The sequence below is a fragment of the Hypanus sabinus genome, unplaced genomic scaffold (assembly GCF_030144855.1).
Source record: "Hypanus sabinus isolate sHypSab1 unplaced genomic scaffold, sHypSab1.hap1 scaffold_368, whole genome shotgun sequence".
Lineage (NCBI taxonomy): Eukaryota > Metazoa > Chordata > Chondrichthyes > Myliobatiformes > Dasyatidae > Hypanus > Hypanus sabinus.
Window position 1 is genome coordinate 309,974 of NW_026781264.1, and position 26,462 is coordinate 336,435.

A 26,462-nucleotide genomic window follows, 5' to 3' on the forward strand; every position below is an offset into this window, starting at 1 on the left:
CCTGTGAGCATGCGCAATGTAATTCTTTTTGCGTCACAGGCGGTGGGCGGAGCCACGGAAACAAACCCGCAAATACTGCCGATCTGCAGTAAAACACGATCACGTTTCGCTGGAGGGTCTCCCATGTGACCGGTGATTGTTCCTCGCCCTTCACATACTGCATTACCCACCGCCGCATTTCCCACATTATTTCATTATTTCCCTATATCATTTCCATACGTATTTACATTTCCCCTCCGTATCTTCCCCGATCCCTTTCCCTCCAGCCCCAGGTCACAGAGTTCTCAGGGTTTTGATTCACTTCCCATCCCAATAGACAATAGACAATAGGTGCAGAAGTAGACCATTCGGCCTCTCCAGTCTGCACCGCCATTCTGAGATCATGGCTGATCATTCACTATCAATACCCAGTCCCTGCCTTGTCCCCATATCCCTTGATTCCCCTATCCATCAGATACCTATCTAGCTCCTTCTTGAAAGCATCCAGAGAATTGGCCTCCACCGTCTTCCGAGGCAGTGTATTCCACACCTCCACAATTCTCTGGGAGAAGAAGCTCTTCCTCAACTCTGTTTTAAATAACTGACCTCTTATTCTCAATCCATGCCCTCTGGTACTGGACTCTCCCAACATCTGGAAGATATTTCCTGCCTCAATCCTATCAAATCCTTTAATTATCTTAAACGTTTCAATCAGATCCCCTCTCAATCTCCTCAATTCCAGCGTGTACAAGCCCAATCTCTCCAATCTCTCTGCGTAAGACAGCCCTGCCATCCCAGGAATCAACCTAGTGAATCTACGCTGCACTTCCTCAATTGCCAGAATGTCCTTCCTTAAACCTGGAGACCAAAACTGTACACAATATTCCAGGTGTGGTCTCACCAGGGCCCTGTACAAATGCAAAAGGACATCCTTGCTCTGGTACTCAATTCCCCTTGTAACAAAGGCCAACATTCCATTTGCCCTCTTCACTGCCAGTTGCACTTGCTCATTCACCTTCATTGACTGACAAACTAGGACTCCTAGGTCTCTTTGCATTTCTCCCTTACCTAACTCTACACCGTTCAGACAATACTCTGCCCTCTTGTTCCTGCTTCCAAAGTGGATAACTTCACATTTATTCACATTGAATGACATCTGCCAAGTATCTGCCCACTCACCCAGCCTATCCAAGTCTCCCTGTATTCTCCTAACGTCCTCATCGCATGTCACACTGCCACCCATTTAGTATCGTCAGCAAACTTGCTGATATGGTTTTCAATGTCCTCATCTAAATCGTTGACATAAATCGTAAAGAGCTGTGGTCCCAATACAGAGCCCTGTGGTACCCCACTAGTCACCTCCAGCCAGTCCGAGAAACACCCATTCACTGCTACCCTTTGCTTTCTATCTGCCAACCAGTTTTCTATCCATGTTGAAACTCTGCCCCCAATGCCATGAGCTCTGATTTTACTCACCAATCTCCTATGTGGCACCTTATCGAATGCCTTCTGAAAATCTAGGTATACAACATCCACTGGCTTACCCTCGTCTAACATCCTTGTTACACCCTCAAAAAACTCCAACAGAATAGTCAAGCATGATTTGCCCTTGGTAAATCCATGCTGGCTCGGCCTTTTCCTATTACTGCCATCAAGATGTGCCAGTATTTCGTCCTTAATAATGGACTCAAGCATGTTCCCCACGACTGACGTTAGGCTAACAGGGCGATAGTTCTCCGTTTTCTCCTTCCCCCCCTCCCTTTTGAAAAATGGGATAACATTAGCCACTCTCCAAGCTTCAGGAACTGATCTTGAATCTAAGGAACATTGGAAAATGATTACCAATGCATCCGCAATTTCCTGAGCCACCTCTTTTAGAAGCCTCGGATGCAGACCATCTGGACCCGGGGATTTATTAGCCTTCAGTCCTAACAGTCTACTCATCACAGTTTCTTTCCTAATGCCAATCTGTCTCAATTCCTCTGATATCTTATGGCCCTGGCCCATCCATACATCTGGGAGATTGCTTGTGTCCTCCCTGGTGAAGACAGATCTAAAGTACGCATTAAATTCAGTTGCCATTTCCCTGTTTCCCATAACAATTTCTCCCAATTCATTCTTCAAGGGGTCAACATTGTTCTTAACTATATTCTTTCTCTTCACATAGCTAAAAAAGCTTTTGTTATCCCCTTTTGTATTCCTGGCTAGACTGAGCTCATACCTGATTTTTTCTCTCCGTATTGCTTTTTTAGTTAAAATCTGCTGTTCCTTAAAACTTTCCCAATCATCTGTATTCCCACTCATCTTAGCCCTGTCATACTTCTTTTTCTTTAATGCTATACAATCTCTGACTTCCTTTGTCAACCACTGTGTCCCCTTCCCCCTCTTTGAATCTTTCCTTCTCATTGGAATGAACTGCTTTTGCATCTTTTGTATTATCCCCTAGAATATCTGCCACTGCTGATCCACTGTCTTTCCTGCCAGGGCATCCGCCCATTTAACTTTGGCCAGCTCTTCCCTCATGGCTCTGTAGTCTCCTTTATTTAATTGCAGCACTGACACCTCTGATCTGCCCTTATCCCTCTCAAATTGTAGATAAAAACTTATCATGTTATGATCATTACTTCCTAATGGCTCCTTTACTTCAAGATCACTTATCAATTCCTGTTCATTACACATCACCAAGTTCAAAATAGCCTCGTTCCTGGTTGGCTCAAGCACAAGCTGTTCCAAAAATACATCCCTTAGACACTCCACAAACTCCCTATCCTGGGGTCCAGCACCTACCTGATTCTCCCAGTTCACCTGCATGCTGAAATCTCCCATAACGACTGCATTACCTTTAGTACATGCCAATGTTAACTCCCTAATCAACTTGTACCCAATATCCACGCTACTGTTTGGGGGCCTGTACACAACACCCATTAGGGTCTTTTTACCGTTACTGTTCCTCAGCTCAAACCACACAGACTCTACTTCCCCTGTTCCCAAGTCACCTCTTGCTAAGGACTGAATCTCATTCCTCACCAACAGGGCCAGCCCACCCCCTCTTCCCATATTTCTGTCTCTACGATAGCACGTATACCCTGGTACACTCAATTCCCAGGCCTGATCCCCTTGCAGCCATGTCTCCGTTATCCCAACAATATCGTAGTTCCCCATTTTCATCTGGGCTTCAAGCTCATCTGTCTTATTTCTGACACTACGCGCATTCAAGTATAGAATTCTTAGCCCATTCCTCCTCTCTTTGCTTAAAACACTGTCTATTGTACCTAACCCAGCTCCTTGAACTTCCATCGGGCTAATTGCACCTTGAATTTTGATGACCTTCTCAAGATCACCCAAACCTTCTACACATTTAACCCCATGCTCCTTCTGACCAACCCTCTGGATCTGGATCCCTGCCCCCTGCACATCTAGTTTAACCCCCCCTGAGCAGCACTGGCAAACATTCTTGCAAGAATGTTAGTACCCCTCCGGTTCAGATGTAGACCGTCCCTTCGAAACAGATCCCAATGTACCTGGAACAAAGACCAATTATGCAAAAACCTGTACCCTTCCTTCCTGCACCATGCTCTCAGCCTCGTATTAATGTGCATAATCATTCTATTCTTCGCCTCACTCGCACGTGGCACAGGTAGCAATCCCGAGATTGTCACCCTGGAGGTCCTGCCTTTCAGCTTCACTCCTAACTCCCTGAACTCTCTAAGCAGGACCCCCTCACTCACATTACCTACATCGTTGGTCCCTACATGGACCACTACATCTGGGTTCATGCCCTCATTCTCAAAAATAGCCTGCACCCGATCTGAGATGTCCCGGACCCTGGCACCAGGGAGGCAACATACCATCCGAGACTCCCGATCTGCCCCACAAAATCTCCTATCTGCCCCCCTGACTATAGAATCCCCTAAAACTATCGCTCTCTTCTCTTCTCTCCTCCCCTTTCTAGTTGAGGGGAAACTAGACACACAAATCCCGACACACAGTTCAGACCCACACAGAAAATGAGCTGGTTTCTTTTAAATCAGTCAACACACACAAAATGCTGGTGGAACGCAGCAAGTCAGGCAGCATCTACAGGGAGAAGCACTGTCGATGCTTCGGGCCGATGCCCTTCGTCAGTCCTGAAACGTGGACAGCGCTTCTCCCTATAGATGCTGCCTGACCTGCTGCGTTCCACCAGCATTTTGTGTGTGTTGCTTGAATTTCCAGCATCTGCAAATTTCCTCGTGTTTGTCATTTAAATCAGTCTAAGTTTATAAACACCCATTTCTATTCACATTCCTCTGGCCTCACTGGACAGGAACACTGCAACATTAAGTGAGAAACAACAGGAGGAGGCCATTCGGCCCCTTTAACCATCAGCAAGATGGAGGCTACTCTCCCATCTCAGCCACATGCTTCTACCGATCTTGATTTTCTCGATCCCTTGGCTCGTCACAAATCTGCCAGCCTCTGTTTTATGTGAGGACGATCACCGAGTCTTCAATACCCTCTGTGGTGTGGATTTACAGACATTCACCACCCTCGGAGTGGAGACATTTCCCCTCATCTCAGTCCCGACATTTTAACTGCCATCATATTTGACCTACTAAAATGAACCACTTCACACTTACCAGGGATGAACTCCATCTGCCACTTCTCAGCCCTGTTCTGCATCCTATCAATGTCCCGCTGTAAAGTCTGACAGCCATCCACACTATCCACAAAACATTCAACCTTTGTGTCATCAGCAAACTTACCAACCCATCCCTCCACTTCCTCATCCAGGTCATTTATAAAAAACACAAAGAGTAAGGGTCCCAGACCAGATCCCTGAGGCTCTCCACTGGTCACCGGCCTCCATGCAGAATATGACCCATCTACAACCACTCTATGCTTTTAGAGGGCAAGCCCGTTCTGGATCCACAAAGCAATGTCCCCTTGGATCCCATGCCTCCTTACTTTCTCAATAAGCCTTACATGGGTTACCTTATCAAATGCCTTGCAGAAATCCATATACACTGCATCTACTGCTCTTTCTTCATCGATGTGTTTAGTCACATCATCAAAAAATTCAATCGGGCTCGTAAGGCACGACCTGTCCTTCACAAAGTCATGCTGACTATTACTAATCATATTATACCTCTCCAAATGTTCATATCCATAGCGACTTATCCAACTTGATGTTTTCCAAAAGCTGCAGCACATTCTCTTTCTTAATATTTACATGCTCAAGCTTTTCAGTCTGCTGCAAGTCATCAGTACAATCACTAAGATCCTTTTCCATAGTGAATACTGAAGTAAAGTATTCATTAAGTATCTCTGCTATTTCCTACGGTTCAATACACACTTTCCCACTGTCACACGATATTTCAGGGTGAAAGGTGAAATATTTTTGGGGAATCTGAAGCGGGATTCTTCACTCAGAGGTTGGTGAGAGTCTGGAATGAGCTGCCAGTGGAAATGGTGGATGTGGGTTCAAGTTAGACACTAAAGAGAAATTTGGGTAAGGACATGGATGGGAAGTGTATGCAGGTTGTTAGCAGTAAAAACAAAAACGGGTCGGTATTGACTAGAAGGGCCGAAAGGCCTCTTTCAGTTCTGCTGGGCTCTGTGACTCTAATAGTATTCTGATTTGTAATTTCCACAGTCATGTGCTTTGCTGCTAATTACCGAACCCAGTAATTTACAGAATGTGTGTAGAGGCTGCCCAGTGACTGTTCCTGGGATCAAAGTCGCTGAGACGTCTCATCACTGAGCAGATAATGTCTTCTCCATTCCCTTTCACTCAGTCCGTCACTCAACACCTTCCATGTTTACAGGAAATCACAGAACTCACAGAGAAGGAAACCGTGACAGAGGATTCCCTGCTTTTCCTCAGACCTGGTGATGGGGAAAGGCTCCCAGTCCCAGAGAGTGATGTGGGAATCAGGAATGATTTGGCAAAGTTGGACAAAATGCTGAAAAGATTTCTGCAGCTCGGTATGGTAAAACAATGCACCGAACTGAAAATAACATTGAAATATTGCTGACGTAACAAAGAACGTCAACAAACTAACCCTGCAATATGGTGTAAAATCCCGCTCCCCATACTAATACGGGTTATGCACACCAAAGAACAAACTGCCGGAGGAACTCAATGGGTCGGACAGCATCTGTGGAGGGAAATGGACCGTCAACATTTCGGGCCGAGACCCTCCCTCTGGACTGAGAGTGGACGGGAAATAGTCAGAGAAAAGAGGTGAGGGCTGGGGATGGGGCAAGAGCTGGGGAGTGAGAGGTGGATCCAGGTGGGGGGGGGGAGGTGGAAGTTGGAAATAGTGACAAGGGTGGGACGTCAGTAGTTGGGGCAACACAGGGCTGCAGAAAGTTTAAATTAATTCCATAGAGGATGAACAAAAAGGTTAGAGAGTATTTGTTATAGAGAGTGCAATGAAGATACACCTAACTGATCCCTGGAGTGGTGGGGTCATAAATTGAAGAAAGATCAAATGTGGTAACTCTAAATGTCATTTAGAGAATCGAGGACTGAGAGGTGAACACATTTAAATGCACAGCATCATTATCGGTTGAATCAGGGATCCCAGTCTCTGAAAAAGGGGATGGGAATCGAGCCCGTGAGTCTGTGACCTGGAGGTGGAGGGAAAGGGATCGGGGTAGACATGGTGTGGAAAAGTAGACATGTATCTGGTGTAAATATGGAATAATGTGGGGAATGCGGCGTATGGGTCGGGCAGCGTGTGAGCGGCGAGGAGCAGAGTCACCGGTTCAGGAGGGAGTCCCTCCACCGGTTCCTGTTCACGTTTTTCCGCAGATCGGCAGCATCTGCGAGTCACAGCTCTACGTGTACGTGCAGCTTCATCTTTCACCCGTTCAGACAAGTCAGTGAGATCCGGATCTGTCACATCCTCTCGTTGTGGGTGGACAGCGTTTTTTTTTGCCTGCAATATTTTCTGCATGTTTCATACACAGTTTCGACGTGCTGAAGTGCTGCCAACGTTTCTGGGTGTATGACCCATTTATGTGAGAATTTAGCCATTTGTATTTATCTGAGTTTCTCAGAAATGTGTAAAGTTTAATTCAGCTTCACTTCAGAATTTCCAAAGCAACAACCCAGTCAGTCAAATAGTTCCACAGAATTAAAAGTTTATTAGATTTTTATTTTTTCTATTTTTGAACTATATATATATTCTTATTTTAAATCACAATTGTTAAAATCTTTTGTTAAGTATTAGGTTCTACTGCTACCACAGAGACAATAAATTTCATGGCACATTTCCCCTTTCATGAGTTATATTTCATGGGTTGAAATTCATGGGTTGAATTGGGGATGAATAAAGTATCTATCTATCTATCTATATGCCGGTGCTATTAAACCTGATTCTGATATTGATATGGGAGACCCACCACCGGTCACCTGATCCCTGTTACTGCAGATCGTAATGTGAGATTGAAGCATTTTCCATATATTTGCTTTCCACAGAAATGACAACAGTTCAGTTTCCTTCTGAGGTTCCAGAGCAGAAGCTCAGTCTGTCTAATATTTCCACAGAATTAAAATGGGGAAATTTGTTTATCATCATCACGTACTGAGCTACAGTGAAAATCTTGCCTGATGTACCATCCACACAGATCGATACATTACGACGGTACATTGAGCTGATATACAACAAAAAAATAACTGTAACGAAGCATTATGGCTGCAGAGAAAGTGCAGTGCAGATAGACATATGGTGCAGGGTCACGCTGAGTTACATTGTGAAGTCGGGTCCATTTTATCATTCATTTGGCATAACTGCAGACAGGAAGCCATCCTTCAGCTTGGTGTTACGCACTTTAAGGCTTTTGTATCTCTCCGCCAATGTGGGAGCGGGTTTACAGCAAAAATGTCCAGGTTGTGAGGGTCTTTGAGTACATGGCCTGCTTTTCCGAGGCAGGGGAAGTGTAGGAAGAGCCCATGGAGGGGAGGCTTGTTTCTCTGATCTTCTCTGCTCTCCAAAGTTCTCTGCAGTTCCTTGCAGTCATGGGCAGAGCAGTAGCCATACGAAGGCGTGAAGTATCGACAAGGAGCTCAGAGACCTCGGTCTTCACCCTGCCTTGTGTAGCTGGATCCTGGACTTCCTGTCAGATCGCCGGCAGGTGGTAAGAGTGGGCTCCATCTCCTGTCTCTCTGACCCTCAGCACACATACCCCACAGGGTTGTCTCTTTGGCGCCCTCCTTTACTCTCTGTGCACCCATGACTTGTGTTGCCACCCACAGCTCCAATCTGCTGATTAAATTTGCTGACAGCACTACATTGATTGGCCTAATCTCAAAAAATAACTTTTAATCGATCAAATACCTCCTGACAAGGCTCGGTCCAAACAAACTTTTCACCCTTCTTCAGGAGATTAGTCAGAGGAAGAGCGACAGCAGCAAAGTTCTTCCAGAACTTACGATAATATCCATCCATTCCCAGAAACCTTCTAAGAGCCTTCTTAGCAGTCAGAATAGGAACTTGAGAAATTGCCTGGTCTTTTGCCCGAACAGGAGCCAACTTGCCTTGAGCTACAACATAGCGAAGACAGGTCACAGTGGCACGGCCATATTCACTCTTAGCTAAGTTAACTGTAAGGCTGACCTGGGAAAACCTGTCAAACAGCTTCTCCACTGCAGGGATACCAAGTGTCACTCCCTGTAACTATGTCATCAATATAAGCATCTGTGTGATCTAATCCTCGAATTACAGAATCATTCATTCTCTGGAATGTTCCTGGAGCATTTTTCTTTCAAAAAGGTAAAACATTGTATTCATACAACCCAGATGGTGCCACAAATGCAGAAATTTCTCTACCTCTGTCCATCAATGGAACACACCAATACCCTTTCAACAGATCAATCTTTGTAAGATATTAGCTATTCCAACCTTATCGATGCAATCATCTATCCTAGGGATAGGATAGGCATCTGTTTATGTTACTGCATTTGCCTTCCTATAATCAGTGCAAAATCTAGCACTGCCATCAGGTTTGGGCACTATAATGCAGGGTGAGCTCCAATCTGATGCTGAAGGACTAATAATACCATTTTTCTGCATATATTCAATTCCTTGCTCAGCCTATTTACACTTTTCATGTTCATGCAATATGGGTGTTGTTTAATCGGTTTAGCTTGACCATTATCTATGCCGTGTACTGCGACTGTGGTTGTTTGGGAACATCGGGAAAAAAATCTTTCAACTTCAGAATTAATTCCGTCAGCTGTTGTTGTTACGTTGGCTGCAGATCAGTCAACTTGTTAGCAATGTTTTCTGGAACAACCAAGTTCATTCGTCTAACTGGGACCATGTTTGGCTTGTGAAAAGTCACAGACGAGTCAATTGTTTCATTCTCAGGGTTACCAGATTCATATGTTTTGACAACACTCACAGATGGTGCCTGCTTCTCAAAATAAGGCTTTATTATATTTTTCTGTACCACCTGTGTTAGTTTACGTTGATCAGGTGTTTTAATAACATAATTCACATCATTGTTGAGAGACTATTTGAAACGGTTCATTGAATTTCACCTGTAGTGGATTCATCAACATTGGAGATAAGGTAAGCACATTATCCCCCACCTGGTATTTTCTTTCGCAAGCCCGCTTATCAAACCAACACTTCATTTTGTTTTGAGAAATCTTTTAAGTTTTGTCTTTCTAGAATACAGGCTTCATGCAATGTATTTTTGAACTTTAAAACATAGTCTAACAGGTTAACATGTACATCCCCATCAATCCACTGTTCCTTTAACAAGGTCAAAGGTCCCCTCACTCTGCGACCAAATACAAATTCAAATGGACTAAAGCCCAGTTAATCCTGTACCAACTCTTACTGTGAACAAAACCAAATACATTCCTTCATCCCAGTCTTTTTCATTTTCATCATGGTATGTCTTAATCATTGTTTTGAGGGCAGAATGAAATCTTTCCAAAGCCCCTTGTGATTCCAGATGGTATGCAGTTGATGTAATTTGTTTAGTTCCCAGTTCATAAACTACCTGCTGGAATAATCCAGATGTAAAATTACTTCCTTGATCAGACTGGATTTCTTTAGGCAAACCAGATAAAGTAAAAAACTTGGTAACAGCCATTGCCACAGTTTTAGCTTTAATATTTCTGAGAGCTATTGCCTCTGGGAATCTGGATGTAGTACACATAATAGTTAGCAGATACTGATGGCTAGCTTTAGTCTTTGGCAAAGGGCCATCACAATCCACTATAAATGTTGAAAACGGTTCACCGAATGCAGGTATAGACCACAGTGGGGCCACTGGTCTGACCTGATTAGGTTTACCCACAACTTGACAAGTGTGACAGGTTCTGCAAAAGGTAACAGCAACTTTCCACAAATTAGGCCAGTAGAATTATTTCATAATCCTGTTTACAGTTTCATTCACTCCAAGATGTCGACGTAAGGGCATACTGTAGGCCAAAGTTAAAATTTCAGCCCAATAAACTTTAGGAACTACAACTTGGTGAACAATTGCCCATTCCTCACTCGCTGGTATAGTAGGTGGCCTCCACTTCCTCATTAACACTCCATCCTTGAGATAATACCCTACTGGCACTTTCTTAATCTCATTATCTGAGAGAGCTGTTTCTTTTGAAGCTTCAATCTCAGGGTCTTGGTTCTGTTCTGCTATAATCTCCTTCCTAGACAGGGATAAATCTTTCTCATCAGACTTACGACCTGAATCCTGTTGAAACAATGAAGGTAGAAAAGTCCCTGACGAGTCATCATAACCTGAATCCGGATTTTGGCTATCATGGGTATCAGAATCATGCTGCACAGAACTCACTGCATCGGCAGACTTTTTAGCCATACTTCGAGTTCCTGGGCATGAAGGATAAATGGTAAAACCCATCTGTGGGTCGACAGTGGTTGGCTTAGTTGTCAACAGCATTGCAGGAACAACTTTATCATTTGCCAGGTCATTCCCTAACAGCAAAGTAACATCTTCCACTGGTAAACTGGAGCACAATCCTATCTCAACAGGTCCTGAAACCTATCCTGATTATAAAGTTACCTTGTGCAACAGCACGGAAACAACACCGCCCCCAAAGCCTTGAATAAGATTTAACCCACCAGTGTTAGACTCATCACCAAACTTTAGAACACTGTCTAATATAAGTGACTGAGAAGCCCCAGTATCTCGAAGAATTTTCACTGGTACTGGGGTTGATTCTTCATTTACTAATACAAACCCATCTGACATAAAATGATCGAACACCTTCTTAACTCAGTCAGACCTCTCAGTCCTTAACTGAGCCTCAACAGAATGTTCAGAACCCTGTGGGTTTATAGGTGCTTCAACATACTGACCACGGGCATTTGGGACTGCCACCTTTTCCATTTTCTTCTTCAGGACAGAACAATTAGCCATCACATGACCAGCTTTCTTACAATAGTAACAAGCAAGACCAGAATATTTCACCTTCAACTGTTTCCCTTCATCCTTACTCTTGTCACTAGTCCCAGCTTTAATTTCTGGTTTACCCTGGTGATCCCTGCTACTCTTTTGGAAGCTCTTATTCGGGGTAAACTTAACCTTATGAGTTAAAGCAAACATCTGCTAATCTAGCAGACTCCTGCAAAGTGGCAGCATCATTTTCATCTAAATATCTCTTTATGTCATCATAGACGCACCTTTTGAATTCTTCTATTAAAACCAACTCTTTCTATCTGTAAAAATCATCATTTATATTTTTATATGTGCACCAGCGGTCAAAACACACAAACTTCTCAGAAGCAAATTCCATGTAAGTCTGTTTCATAGATTTCCTCCAATTTCTAAGCCTTTGTAAGCTTCTGGAACCAACACATAAGCTTTGAACACAGCCTGTTTCACAATGACATAATCAGCTGCATTTTCAATTGATAGGGCAGAATGTGTGTGTTGAGCCTTGCCCTTAATTATACTTTGTAACTAAAGAGTCCAGCTTCCTTTCGACCGCTTTTGACTTTCAGCCACTTTCTCAAAAGGCTGGAAGTATTTACCTACGTCGGTTTCATCAAATGGAGGGACCAATTTAACTTCCTGGCTGGCAATAAATGGTACAACCAACTCCTTTGAGACAGCAACTTCTTTCTTGAGCCTTAACTTATCTGTCAGAACCTGCCTCTGTCTTTTTCCTTCTTCCCTCTGTTTGTCTGCTTCCTCAGCTTCAAAACACCTTTTTTTCTGCTTCCTCCCTCTGTTTGTCTACCTCTCTAGCATCAAACCCCCTCTGTCTCTTTTTCTTCAGCCTCTAATCTAAATACATCAGTCCTCAATTGTTCTAGTTGTAACTGGATCTCCTCTTTACTCACAGGAAACCTCTTTAACACTTCCTTATCAAATACCTTCATAGATATATAGTGCTCAACTATTTTCCTCTGAATTTCTGGCTTTCTCATAGTCCCCTGTGGCGTCTGCAATTCGCAGCCGCACCATCAGCCGGGCCTATTAAAGTGTCCTGTAGCCGACCGTCCTCCTGATAACCTGGGAAACGACTCAGTGGCTGCATGACACCAGCCTATGTAGATGGGGCTGGATAATTGGATTCTGCTACAGCCAGAGGGGTGTTCTCTGGAGCTACGTCATTTATGGCATATCTTTTAAAGGAGGGGAATGTTTTCTGTCCCATGCAATTTACTATTGAATGGCCAGCATCCAATATAAGCCCACAGCCAGGAGCTGAGTGGTGTCTCTAGGTCTGAGGAGTATTTCGCTGCATTGTTGTAACCCAGTTTTGTTCTGTTTAGCTGATTCAAGTTTAGACTCTAGAACAGTTCTGTTGAGTTTATAAACATTTTGGGTAATAAAACCCCTATTTTTTTCACCTTTACCTGCTCTCCCAGTTTTATGCTTACCCTGCTCCTTCACACCCCCTTACCTCATTGAGGTTCAATCGTCAGCAATTCATTCTTTTTAGCTTTTCCTAATACCTCAGGGGTTGGTGCTTCCAGAATTATATAAATATCCATTGCTGCTGATTTCCACACACAAATAAATCAAAAGGGATCACCCCAATCAACTCGATAATTAATCGATCAATATTTCCCCAAGTTTGTTCATATCCCGGACGCAGGATGCAATTTTGTTATGAACCGTAACGCTTTAGAAACAAACCAGCAGCAATAGACTACACCTGGAGTCTGGTTTTGATGTTAAAACCACTATCTTTATTAATAACTACTTATAATATTGTAACTTAAACAAGATAAACAGAAGTTAACAGTGTTATGTGAATAAATGTGTGTAAATATAACTCCCAAACTACTGAGCACGGGGGAAACAAGGCTTGGAGTCTTGAGATAGTAAAGTATGAAAGCTCAGTTCATCCACGGAATAGGTGATGAGGGAGATATTTGTAATCCGGGGTAAATGTCAAGAGAAGGCAATTATGTCGAATTCCACAGGTTCCATGGTGGTAAAACGAGAGAATAATCGCTGTAGATTTTATCCATCGTCATTCCAAATCCAAATACGAATTATCACAAAAAGCAAATTGTCACAAGGGGTATCGTCACCACACCCAGGCAAGGGTTAACACATCAGTGGTCTTCACATGATACCCCAAATCAGATCCACTCCTATGGATCAAACGAGGTGACCACCACACGTTCGATGTACGATGAATCGATAACTAACCCACCCTTGTGGGCATAGGAAAGTTCCAAAGATTGACCCTTGGCCTCTAGTTCCCTGATTTCGATCCTTCCATTTTTCCTCCTTCGTCTCCGTCTGACTCTGAGTGTCTGTGTCCTCAGTTAAAACTAAACAAGTTGTGAGCAATGTAAACAAGCTGCAAGTCAGACTGATTCACCTTCTTAATCTGTCTCTCTCTTAAAATGACAGTCCACAGCAAACAAAACCCAGGGATTCATAACAACAGCCACTCTCCATTGTGAACTGACTGGTGTGCCAGTAATTGGGATGACTGAGTGAATCCTCTCCCACAGACTGAGCACGTGAACGGCTTCTACCCAGTGTGAACTCGCTGATGATTCTGTAGTTTGGATGACTGGGTGAATCCTTTCCCACAGACTGAGCACGCGAACGGCTTCTCCACAGTGTGAACTCTCTGATGTACCTTCAGTTTTGTTGAGCAAGTGAATCTCTTCCCACAGACTGAGCAGGTGAATGGGCTCTCCCCAGTGTGAACTCGCTGATGTACCAGTAGGTTGGATGATTGAGTGAATCCCTTCCCACAGTCTAAGCAGGTGTACGGCTTCTCCCCAGTGTGAACTCTCTGATGTACCTTCAGTTTAGATGAGCAAGTGAATCTCATCCCGCAGTCTGAGCAGGTGAACGGCCTCTCCCCAGTGTGAACTCGCTGATGAATCTGCAGTATGGATGAATGAGTGAATCCTTTCCCACATTCTGAGCAGGTAAATGGCTTCTCCACAGTGTGAACTCGCTGGTGTCTCTGTAGGTGGGGTAACAGTGTAAATCCCTTCCCACATTCTGAGCAGGTGAATGGCTTCTCTCCAGTGTGACTTCGCAGATGTCTCTGTAGGTGGGATGACAGTGTGAATCCTTTCCCACAGACTGAGCAGGTGAACGGCTTCTCCCCAGTGTGAACTCGCTGATGTACCAGTAGGTTGGATGACTGAGTGAATCCCTTCCCACAGACTGAGCAGGTGAATGGCCTCTCCCCAGTGTGAACTCGCTGATGTACCAGTAGGTCAGATGACTCACTGAATCTCTTCCCACAGACCGAGCAAGTGAACGGCTTCTCCCCAGTGTGAACTCGATGGTGTCTCTGAAGGTGGGACGACAGCGTGAATCCCTTCCCACAGTCTGAGCAGGTGAATGGCTTCTCCCCTGTGTGAACTCGCCGGTGACTCTGTAGGTTGGATGATTGACTGAATCCCTTCCCACATTCTGAGCAGGTGAATGGCTTCTCCCCAGTGTGAACTCGCTGATGAATCTGTCGTGTGGATGACTGTGTGAATCCCTTCCCACAGTCTGAGCAGGTGAATGGCCGCTTCCCGGTATGAACTTGCTGGTGTGCCATTTGGTCAGATGACCGAGAGAATCCCTTCCCTGAAATTCAGCAGATGACCAGCCTCGGCCCAGTGTGATCGGACTGGTCTGTCCGCAGGTGGGATGCCCGACAGAACCCTTTCTCACACACAGAACAGATGAATAGCCCTGCCCAGTGGGAACTTGCTGATGCACCTTCAACTGAGATAACCGAGTGAAACCATTCCCACAGTCTGAGCAGGAAGGATGGTCGATTGAATCCCTTGCTCCACTTCTTAAATATCCAGACAGAGACAGCAAAATTGCCGTGCCGTATCTGAGATTCGTGGAGACAAATTCCTTCTCGTTTTTAACCTGTAAAAAGATTTACATAATCCATCAATTGGTTTAGGACAACACCTGAGATGAAATTACTTGAGGTGCCGAGGTTTGATCTCGTATCACACTGTTACAGTGATGTTAAACCCAAGTTGGACAGAGAAATCATCTCCTGACTGTGCACAGTGCTGGTATCTGGTATGACCATCAATTCTCTGATGCTCTTCCTGTCTCTATAAGAATGGGGCATTTCTGCCATCTCGAATTTGTGCCTTGGCTCAGTTTGACTCTCTCCAATGCTCGTATTCCCTATTCCTGCTGAGCAGCACGGGTGCCTGGCCCCACAGTATCTGAAACGCAAATAGTCTTTCTTGACGTGCTGCTGGGAATTCTTTTATGTATTATTAACTTAAAGTGCCACCGTTTTAACGCCATATAAAAAATTCCTGCTGAGATGAATGGTTGGTCCACACAGCTGTTACAAGTTCATAGAGTACATATTAGAATTATCTCAGGATCCTGTCACAGTCGTAGAAAAATACAAAACAGAAACAGGCCCTATGGGCCATCGAGTTTGTGTTGAACCATTTAAACTGCCCACTCCCATACCCCTGCCATCCAGGTACCTATTACAAACCTCTTAAATGTTGAAATCGAGCTCACATACACCTAAAAAAGGCTCTAAGCATAAACAAGGAAATTATACAAACAACATTTCCAGAAAAGTTGGGATATTTTCCAAAATGCAATAAAAACAGAAATCTCTGATATGTTAATTCACATTTACCCTTATTTTACTGACAAAAGTACAAAGAAAAGATTTGAAATAGTTTTACTGAACAACTTAATTGTATTTTGTAATTACACAAATGTAGAATTTGATGGCTGCAACACAAACACACTCAACAAAAGTTGGGACAGAGGCATGATTACCATTGTGTTACATTACCCTTTCCTTTTAATAACATTTTTGAATCGTTTTTGAACTGAGGATACTAATTGTAGTAGATTTGCAATTGGAAATTTTATCCAATCTTGCTTGATGTAAGACTTCAGCTGCTCAACAGTCCGTGGTCTCCGTTGTCTGATTCTCCTCTTCAAGATGCGCCATATGTTTTCAACAGGAGATAGATCTGGACTGGCAGCAGGCCAGTTAAGCACACGCACTCTGTGTCTGCAAAGCCCCGCTGTTGTAGCCCGTGCGGAATGTGGTCTGGCATTGTCCTGCTGAAATAAGCATGGACGTCCCGGGAAAAGACGTCGCCCTGATGGCAACATATGTCTCTCTAAAATCCTAATATATGCCTCAGAGTCAGTGTTACCTTCACATACATGAAACTCACCCATGCCGTGGGCACTGATGCACCCCCATACCATCACAGATGCTGGCTTTTGTACCTTTCACTGATAACAATCAGAATGGTCGTTTTCACCTTTGGCATGGAGAACTCAATGCCCGTTTTTTTCTTAAAACTAGCTGAAATGTGGACTCATCTGACCACAGTTCCACAGTCTTTCAGTCCATCTGAGATGAGCTCAGGCCCAGAGAACTTGCTGGCGTTTCTGCATAGAGTTGATGTATGGCTTCCTCCTTGAGTAATACAGTTTCAAGTTGAATTTCTGGATGGAGCGACAGACTGCATTAAGTGACAATGGTTTTCCGAAGTACTCCCAAGGCCAGATGGCTATAATTGTCACAATAGCATGACTGTTTCTTAGGCAGTGCCGCCTGAGGGCTTGAAGATCACGTGCATTCAACAGTGGTTTCCGACCTTGCCCTTCACGCACTGAGATGTCTCTGAATTCTCTGAATCTTTTCACAATATTATGTACTGTAGATATTGAAAGACCTAAATTCTCTCATGAATTTTGGCACAAAGGGGTGAGCCACGACCCATCCTTGCTTGCAAAGACTGAGCCTTTGATGGACGCTACTTTTATACCCAGTCATGATAACTCACCTGCTACCAATTAGCCTGCTTCATGTGGAGTCTTCCAAACCGGTGTTACTTGAATATTCTGTGCACTTTTCAATCTTATTTTAACTCTGTCCCAACTTTTGTTGAGTGTGTTGCAGCCATCAAATTCTAAATTTGTGTATATTTACAAAATACAATTAAGTTGGTCAGTAAAACTATTGAAAATCTTTTCTTTGTACTTTTGTCAGTTAAATAAAGGTTCACGTGAATTAACATATCACAGATTTTTGTTTTTATTGCATTTTAGAAAATATCCCAACTTTTTTGGAAATGGAGTTTGTACACTGCTTTGAGGATTTGTTGGAAGTATACAGAATTATAAGGGTATAGATAGAGGTATTTGCAAGCAGCATTTTCCACTGATGTTGGGTGGGCTGACAAGCAGAGGTCATGGGTAAGTGACTTCACCATTTATACATTACAGGCCCTTCGGCCTACAATGCTGTGCCACATATTACTTACTTTTGAAATTACCTAGAGTTTCCCATAGTCCTCTATTTTTCTGCGCACCATGTACCAGAAGCCTCTTAAAAGACACGATTGCATCCGGCTTCATCACAGTCGCCGGCAGCCCATTCCAGACACTCATCACTCTGCGTAAAGAAACTCACCCCTCGTGGTGATATCACGTGCCAGGACGTGACTGGACAGAGTTCTGAGAATGCGCAGAAATGAAGAATGATCGAGAAGCATGGCAGTGTAAAACGTGGTTTTGTTGCTGTTAAATAAAAGGTCAATTCTTCCCTAATATAGTTTGTTATGAGTAACCCACGGTCCGTATAAAGAACACAACACCCCTGACATCTCCTTCGTACCTGCTTTCAAGCACCTTAAAACTGTGCCCTCTCCACGGGTTTTCTCTTGTTTGTGATTGGAGGTAGAACAAAGAAGATTTTCTCAACTGGTGATGTAAAAGATTTTGTTCCCTTTCTCCGAGTTCCTAATCCTTGCATTTAAATAGCTGGATCTCAGCTCTGTTTGAGAGATCCATCGGTTCCCATTCCCTCAGCAACCGGAAGCTTCCCAGGGCCTGTGTACGGATCATGGGGCTGAGAGAAGGGGAAGACAGCAGGACTGTCCCGGGATTGCGGGTCACGGTGTCCGGCATCAGAGCAATTGTTCCACACTCGGTGTTTAAGATAGCCGCCCGTAGATTCATTCTGACCTTGAACGCTCCTGCTGAGTCCTTTTGTGTACTGCGCGCATGCGATCTAAATACGTCAACAACCTTGACGCCTGCGCATTTGATTGGTGGTTCAGAGGCAGAGAAATTTTAAACGCACGGTTTTATGGGTAATCACGGTGCCATAAAAAGTTCCTGCAAGCACCGGTTTTATGTCCACACCTCAGGGTTTTTTCTGTGTAGAAAACTCAGCAGCTCTTTTAACGTAGAAAGCGGCTCCCAAAAACAATATCAACAGGCATTCTGTTTATCTAATGCCGAAGTACAACCCTCTTACAAATGAAGATATAAAACACAAACGATTCTGCAGTTGCTAGAAATACAGACACACACACACAAACACACAATGCTGGAGGAACGGTGCAGTTCAGGCAGCAACTAAGCAGCGGAGTACACAGTCTAGGCATGCTGAAGGGGCTCGGCCTAAACGTTGTCTATTTATTCCTCTCCACATTTTCTGCCTGATCTGTTGATTTCCTCCAGTATTTTGCAGAAATTAACCACTTTTTTTTCAATCAAGCAGTTTCCAAATGTGTCTGATCTTTCATTTGTAGCCACATCCTGCAGGTTCGGTTTGTCTTCTTCCTCCTCCTTGTAAACTCCAGGCCCCATCTCTTTCTGGAGCCCCAAATCCCTGACTGGCAACTTGGTTTCTGACTCTGCTCCATTCACTCGCTAGTCTGCTGTCAGACTTCAGATGTTCATTGTAACAACCCAGCAGTTCGAAGCGAAGACCTTTGAAATTAGTGAGAGTGACCTAAAACGTTGAAAAGGGCGGGTAAGAAGGAGTTTAACCAACTTCGTCCTGAGCCCTGAACAACGTCACAACCACAGTGAGCTCATCGTCTTGTTCAGCCGGAGAAAATCATGCAGGAAATTCATGCAGGTGTATAAGATGATGAGAGGCATTGGTCGTGTGGATAGTCAGAGGCTTTTTCCCAGGGCATAAACGGCTAACACGAGGGGGAATAGGTTTAAGCTGCTTGGAGGTAGGTACAGGGGAGGCGTCAGAGCCAAGTTTTTTTTTAAACAGAGAATGATGTCTGTGTGGAATGCACCGCCAGCGTCGGTAGAGGCGGATAAAATAGGATCTTTTAAGAGACGCTTAGATAGGTACATGTAGCTTAGGAAATAGGTGGCTATGCGGTAGGGTAATTCTAGACAGTTAAGAGACTAAGTTACATGGTCGGTACGATATTGTGGGCCAAAGCATCAGTAATATGTTGTAGATTTCAATGTTTCTGTGAAATTCAAGGGAAATCTCCTATCCCACGGAGTAAGAGACAACGGATGTGTGACTGTCAGTTCGTATCATCCATATGTGTGGATTTGCTGGAGTATCCTGTGGTATCTCTTTTGTCGGCCCTTACCTGGAATCGGGGTGTTCTGTGGTAACCACTTGAAGACGATATTCCTGTCACTGTCACCTGGTGATATTTCTAAGTGTATTTCGTAACGAATCGACGGATAAGATCTTCGGCGACTGTTATTTCGTTCACCCAGCGTGGAATGTGTGTGGAATTCTTCGTAATTGCCTTCTCTCTACATTCCCTTTCTTAGTAACTACGCAATATAAATGCAGATATACCAAACAGGTTATCAATGATTGTGTGTGTGTGTGTGTGTGTAAATAGGAAAGCCAAGCTTCTTCACGCCTCGGGGTAAATGGATACCGTCTTACGGTGATGAGTGAAGTTCGGTTCAGTTCGTGGGATTGAGTCGGGTAGTGATGGAGAGAGAGAGAGGGAGAGTTTTGAGTCTTCAGGTAAGCTGACGCCGTCGATAGTCCCTTCGTCCTCCGAAATCCTTTGGAAGTCACCGACTGTGACACTACAAACGATACCGTTCTTCTGTGGTGGAGTTATTAACCCAGGCGAGGGATGGACACACGAATAACTCCCCACCGGTCACAGCCTTTTCACACTGAGAGAGCCACTGATCGATGCTCCGGATCGATCTTCCAAAGCCCAACTTTTTCTGTGGACACAACAAAGCTCATTCAGTGTCCAAAACCATGTGTCTGGAGGTCTGTCAGCGGACCTCCTACTTATCTCACCGCGCTGAGCCCCAGCTGTCCATCAAACAGTTCCTCCCTTCTCTCTCTGTAAGAACACAGAAGCTGACAGTGTCCTTGTAAAAGTGTCAACAAGCTTGCAGAGAAACCATAACATCGTCTCCGAGCAGTCTTCCTCTCTAACTCTCTGTCTCTCTCTCTCTCTCACTCTCTGTCCACCTTCCCTCCCTCACTCTCTCTGTGTCCGGTGTTGAACATCTCCCTCTCTCTTTTCAAAAACACAGTTCATAGGGGTAATTCAGGACCCCGTCACTATACTAATGAAGAGAGTGGTTTTAACATCGAAACCAGACTCCGTTAGTGATCTATTGCTGCTGGTATGTAACAATTGCAACAACCCAGCTGTCTGAGGCACAATCCTTTAAAATTGGTGAAAATGACACAAAACGTTGAAAAGAGCGGGGAAGAAGGAGTTTAACCAACTTCGTCCGGAGCCCTGAACAACGTCACAACCACAGTGAGCTCATCGTCTTGTTCAGCCCGGAGAAAATCATGCAGGAAATTCATGCAGGTGTATAAGATGATGAGAGGCATTGGTCGTGTGGATAGTCAGAGGCTTATTCCCAGGGCTGAAACGGCTAACACGAGGGCGAATAGGTTTAAGCTGCTTGGAAGTAGGTACAGAGGACATGTCAGAGCTAAGTTTTTTAAACAAAGAGTGGCGCGCGTGTGTGTGTGTAGTTTAAGGCTACCATCGGCAGAACAGACTCCTCCAATGCTCAGTGACCAGGGTTCAGTCCTGGGTGCGATGAGCAGCCTCAAGAACTGCAGAATCTGACAGTAACAGTCCCTCATGGACCTGCAGCTGCCTTCAGTCACCGTGATGGTTAAACATTTAACACGGAGCTGATTTGAACTTCCTCCATGATGTGAAGTTGCTGGTATGATGTGAAGTTGCTGGTGTTGCAGCAGCTGGGATGATTGAGTAAAACTCTTTGCTCACTCCGGACAGAAATGTGGCCTCTATTTATTGTGAACTCACCGGAGCATCACAAGGTGGATTAACTGAATGAGTCTCTTCACACACACGGAGCAGGTGAACGGCCGCTTCCCAGAGCGAAGCTGTTGGTGTATCTGCGATGCCCGACTGAATCCCTTCCAAAATGAGAGCCAGTGAATGACGTCACAGTGCTATAACGTCATGGCGATGTATCCAATCAGATCACGGACATGGACACGTGATCGGGCTCTCCTTGTAGCGAGTGAGGCGCTGTCTTCTCCAACATCTCCGCCTCCACATTCAAGGACCGGAGGCATTCAAGCGATGGTGACCTGACAGATACAGCAGACTAACGTGTTTGTGAGTCCCATAGACAATTCCTTTGCCTTTTCTACACTGTTAAAAGCTTACAAAGCACGTTGGAGGGTGAAGGACAACATTTCAACTCAGGTAATTTTACTCTCCATGGTGCCTTCTGAAAAAAACTGTCACAGCTCAGAACAAGTTGGAGGAACAAGACTTCATCTTCTAACAGGCTACAGTTCCGGCATCAGGCAGAACATCAAACTCTCCGCTTCCCTCTCTGTATCAAAATGGATCATTCCTCCCCTTCATCAGTCTGTGACTTGGCTCAGTCTGTCTGTCTCCTTCGCATTCTGAGCATGCGCCACACCCCTACTGAGATCATATTTTATTTACACGGCTGTGACTAGAGACTTTCTGATTATTATGTCCCTCCTGGTATTTGACGGTTGTAAACTCCGAGTCAGCAATGGTATTGACCCTCAGGAGTAGGTGATTAGGCTTTTTCGTTGGAGATCGATAAACTGCCGGTAGTGTGTGTCTGGATGAGTGGGTCATTTTCAGACTGGAAGGAGGTAGCGTTTCGAGTACCCCAGAGATCAGTCCCTGACCACAGTTGTTCACAGTTTAATGTCCTGGCGGAGGCAGCGAGATGTGAGATGCCCCAGTCTGCTGGTGACGCAGAAAGAGTGGAGTTGAGGGAGGGGAGGCTATTCACATGCAATTTCGCAGCTTTGCAATCAGTACATAGTGCACTGTGGGGCTGCAGTGGCGGTTTCCAATCTGCTAATTAGATTTGCTGACCACAGTACATTGATCCGCCGGATACCAAATAATAACGAGGCAGCGTATAGAGAAGAAGTCATCACCCCGACATAGTGGTGTCAAGAAAACAACCTCTCCCTCATTGTAACGAAAACAAAGGAGCTGGTTGTGGATTACAGGAGGAATGGAGACAGGGAACAAATTCAACATTTCCAAGTCTGTTATTGACACAAATGCACATTTTAGTATTGATCATGACACAATGTATTTTAAATATCGTTAATGACATAAAACATATTTACAGATTGTTACGGACAGAGAATCGTATAACTTCTGTTCCGCGTATTTTCTGAATGTACTTGCCTGTGATGCTGCTACAAGTCAGTGTTTCTCTGTCCCTGTACCTTCCCGTACTTGAGCACTTGGCAATAAATTCAACAGGACCTGAGAAATCTCAGTGAGATTTGATTAGTGATGATCATCTTGGCAACTCGGTAGGTCGAATGTATGCGACAGTACACTGTTAAGTGCAAAACTCTGAACAGTGTCGATGATCAGAGGGATCTTAGACTCCAAGTTCATCGCTCCCTGAAAGAGTCTGCACAGATTGATCGGGTGGATAAGAAGGCAAATGACATGGTTGTCTATATTAGTTGAAAAATTGAGTTCAAAAGTCGGGAAGGTCTAGAGGGAGAGATTCCCGAATAGATCGCCTCTATGTCTCTGTAGCATACAGCTCCCTGCGATGGCAACCTGAATGTGGCAAATGCCGTCCTCGAACCATCACCTTGTGTGGATGGAATTTGCCCCTCGGCACTGTGAGGCGTCGTGGCATCAGCGCCGGACTCCGGAGCGAAGGGTCCCGAGTTCAAGGCCAGCCGGCTCCCTTGCACGCTTTCCATCCGTGCTGGGTTGAGCGTCGAGCTGGCAACTCGACCCCGTAAAAATAAAACTGGAGAATGCCACAGAAACGCCATGAGCAATCACCAGAAAGATCGGTGCAAAAGCTTGTCATGACGGCGCCCGAAGACTCCACCAGGAGTTAAGGACATTCTTCTTCTTCTACTCTGAGCTGGGATCCAGGCACTGGCGCTGTGAGAGGAAAGCCGTCTCCGAGCGTTCTTGGAAGCCTGGAGGGAAAGACAGGGTTAATTGTTTTTATGTCGGGAGTACACAGAGACTGAACGGTTTGATAGATTAAGAGCAAAAGTATTGCAAGGGAGAAAGTTGGTCCTCTGGAAGACCAACGTGGCAATCCATGTTTGGAAACAAAGCAGAGAGGGAGATCCTCATTTTCTTTCATCTCTGTTTCCTCAGCAAATGGGATACAAAGTCAATGGAAGTGTGGAAAAGCAGCATTAACATCGTGGACCCCGTACACACTAAAGCAGAGGAGGTGGTTCCCATCCTGAGGCAGATTAGGGTGGATAAATCTCCAGGGTATGGCCAGGTGCTCCCTCAGACCCTGTGGGAGGCAAGAGCAGAAATTGTAGGGGCCCCAGCAGAGATAATTAAGTCATCTTTAGTGATGGGGGTGGTAATAGAGGATCGGCGAATAACCAAAGTTGCTTTGCTCCTTCACATAGGACAGAGATATCTAGAGCACATTACAGGCTCTTTGGCCCACAGTCCTGTGCCGACCATTTAACCTACACTAGAAACTGCCTAGAATTTCCCTAGTGCACAGCCCTCTATTTTTCTATGCTCCATGTACCTATCCAAGAGGTTGTTAAAAGACCCCATTGTATCTGCTTTGTCAACCACTGCTGGCTTACATTCCACGCACCGACCACTATCTGTGTAAAAAAAAACCTTACCCCTGACATTGCCTCGGTATCTATTTCCAAGCACCTTAAAACTATGCCCCCCTCGTGTTAACCATTTCAGCCCTGGGAAAAAAAACCTCTGGTTATCCACACGATCAATGCCCCTCATCATCATATGCACCTAAAAAAGGCTCCAAACATACACAAAGAAATTAAACATTGGACGGACGACTTGTTAGAAGTATAGAATACCATGAGAGTATAGATAGGGCAAATGCAAGCAAGAGCTGAGTGATCAATATATCCCAAAGAAGTGAAAACATTGAGGACACAACAGAGGCTGGAATGAGAAGCCAGAGCCAACATAAAAGTCAAACAGAGGGCAAACAAAAGAGCAAAAACTATTCAGAAGCTTTTAGAACCTAACAGAAGATGACAACAAAAAAGTCAGATGAGCTCAGTGTGTGGAATTGTGATTTGTAGTCATTAATGGATCTCAGTAGCACCCAACAGTCTGAGGCTTTTAGAGGAACAAAATATCCGGGGCTTCAATTTCTCTTGAAAATCAAGGTTCCCTGGACCAGTTACCTTTCAACTTTTACTTTGGCAGGCACATGCAAGCTCTATATCCTCAAAATTTCACTTCTGAAGGCCTCCCACTTACAAATACTCCGTTGCCAGGAAACAGCCTGTCCCAAACCACACTTGTCAGATCCTTTCTGATACCATCAAAATTGACTGTTCTCCAATTTAGAATCTCAACCCGTGGTCCAGACCTCTCTTTTTCCATCTTTACTTTGAATCTCATGGTATGATGTTTACTAAATTCTGTCAGCAGCCCTGGATCATTTCCTAACAGCTTATTGCACACTTCTACGTCGGGAATTCTACGTAGTAAGGGCACATTTGACAAACTTTACTCCATCTAATCCTTTTACAGTATGGGTGTCCCAGTCAATATATGGAAAGTTAAAATCACTTACTGAATTATCCTTTGTTCCTTGGCATGGTCTGTGATCTCTCTACAAATTTGTTCCTCTAAATTCCTCAGACTGTTGGGTGTAAACAAGTCCCAATAATGGCTACAATATCACAATCCCCTGTCCTGAGCTCATCTGGCTTTCTTACGAGGCTTCTTGCATTGTGATATACACAGCTCAGCACATTCATCGCCCCATGCTCAACCATTTGATTGCTGACTCTGCCAGCAATTATTCTGACTGGTGTCAAGAAAACAAACTCTCCCGCACTGTCACCAAAACAAAGGAGCTGATTGTGGATGACAGGAGGAATGGAGACAGGCTGATATCATTGGATCTGCGGTTGATACTGACATCATTGGATCTGCGGTTGATACTGACTTCATTGGATCTGGGGTTGATACTGACATCAATGGATCTGCGGTTGAGAAGGTGAACAGCTTTAAGTTCCTCAGCATAAACGTCAGCAGGCATCTCAGATTGTCTGTACATACCGGCTGTGTTGTGAAAAGAGCACAGCAGCACCTCTTCCACCTCAGATGGCTGAAGAAGTTCCGGATGGGGCGAAATCCTAGGAATTTTCTACAGGGAAACAATTGAGAGCACCCTGACTGGCTGCATCACTGCCTGGTATGGGAACTGTACTTCCCTTAATCACAGGAACCTGCAGAGAGTGGTGTGGACAGCCCAGCGCATCCGTAGTTCTGAACTTTCTGCCATTCAATACATTTACACAGACACGTGTGTAAAAAGGGCCCAAAGGATATTGGGAGCCAAATTCACCACAACCACAAACTGTTCGTGCTGCTACCATCCAGGAAACGGGATCACAGCAAAAGGACCAACAGGCCCTGGGACGTCATCTTCCACCAGGTCATCAGACTGATTAATTTATGCAGATACAATTGCATTTCGATGTTATATTGACTGTCCTATGTACAAACTATTATAAATTACTGTAAATTACACATTGCAGATTTAGAAGGAGATGTAATGTAGTTTTCTCCCTCTCATGTTTATGAAGTATTTATGTAATAAAGTCAATTCAATTCGATTCACCCTCTGCACTATCTGTTCTGTCATTCTGGCTCTCATTCCCCCTACAACTTATTTTAATCATATCGCCCCCCCCCCCCCACACGACGCTACATCTAGCAAGCCTAAGATATTAGTCACCTTTTGTTCTGTCCCCCTAACTA

At 44.5% G+C, this 26,462-nt stretch overlaps 1 protein-coding gene across 1 annotated transcript; it reads right to left on the bottom strand.

Moving 5' to 3' along the window:
• Positions 1–12,270: 12,270 nt before the first annotated feature.
• On the bottom strand, positions 12,271–21,605 carry LOC132388628 (zinc finger protein 235-like). The gene is made up of 3 exons (XM_059960993.1): positions 21,492–21,605; positions 17,715–20,412; positions 12,271–15,309 (listed from the first exon to the last, which is right to left on the bottom strand). The coding sequence occupies exon 3, from the start codon at positions 14,984–14,986 to the stop codon at positions 13,949–13,951; it is 1,038 nt and encodes a 345-aa protein (XP_059816976.1). The 5' UTR covers positions 14,987–15,309; positions 17,715–20,412; positions 21,492–21,605; the 3' UTR covers positions 12,271–13,948.
• Between the last annotated feature and the right edge of the window lie 4,857 nt (positions 21,606–26,462).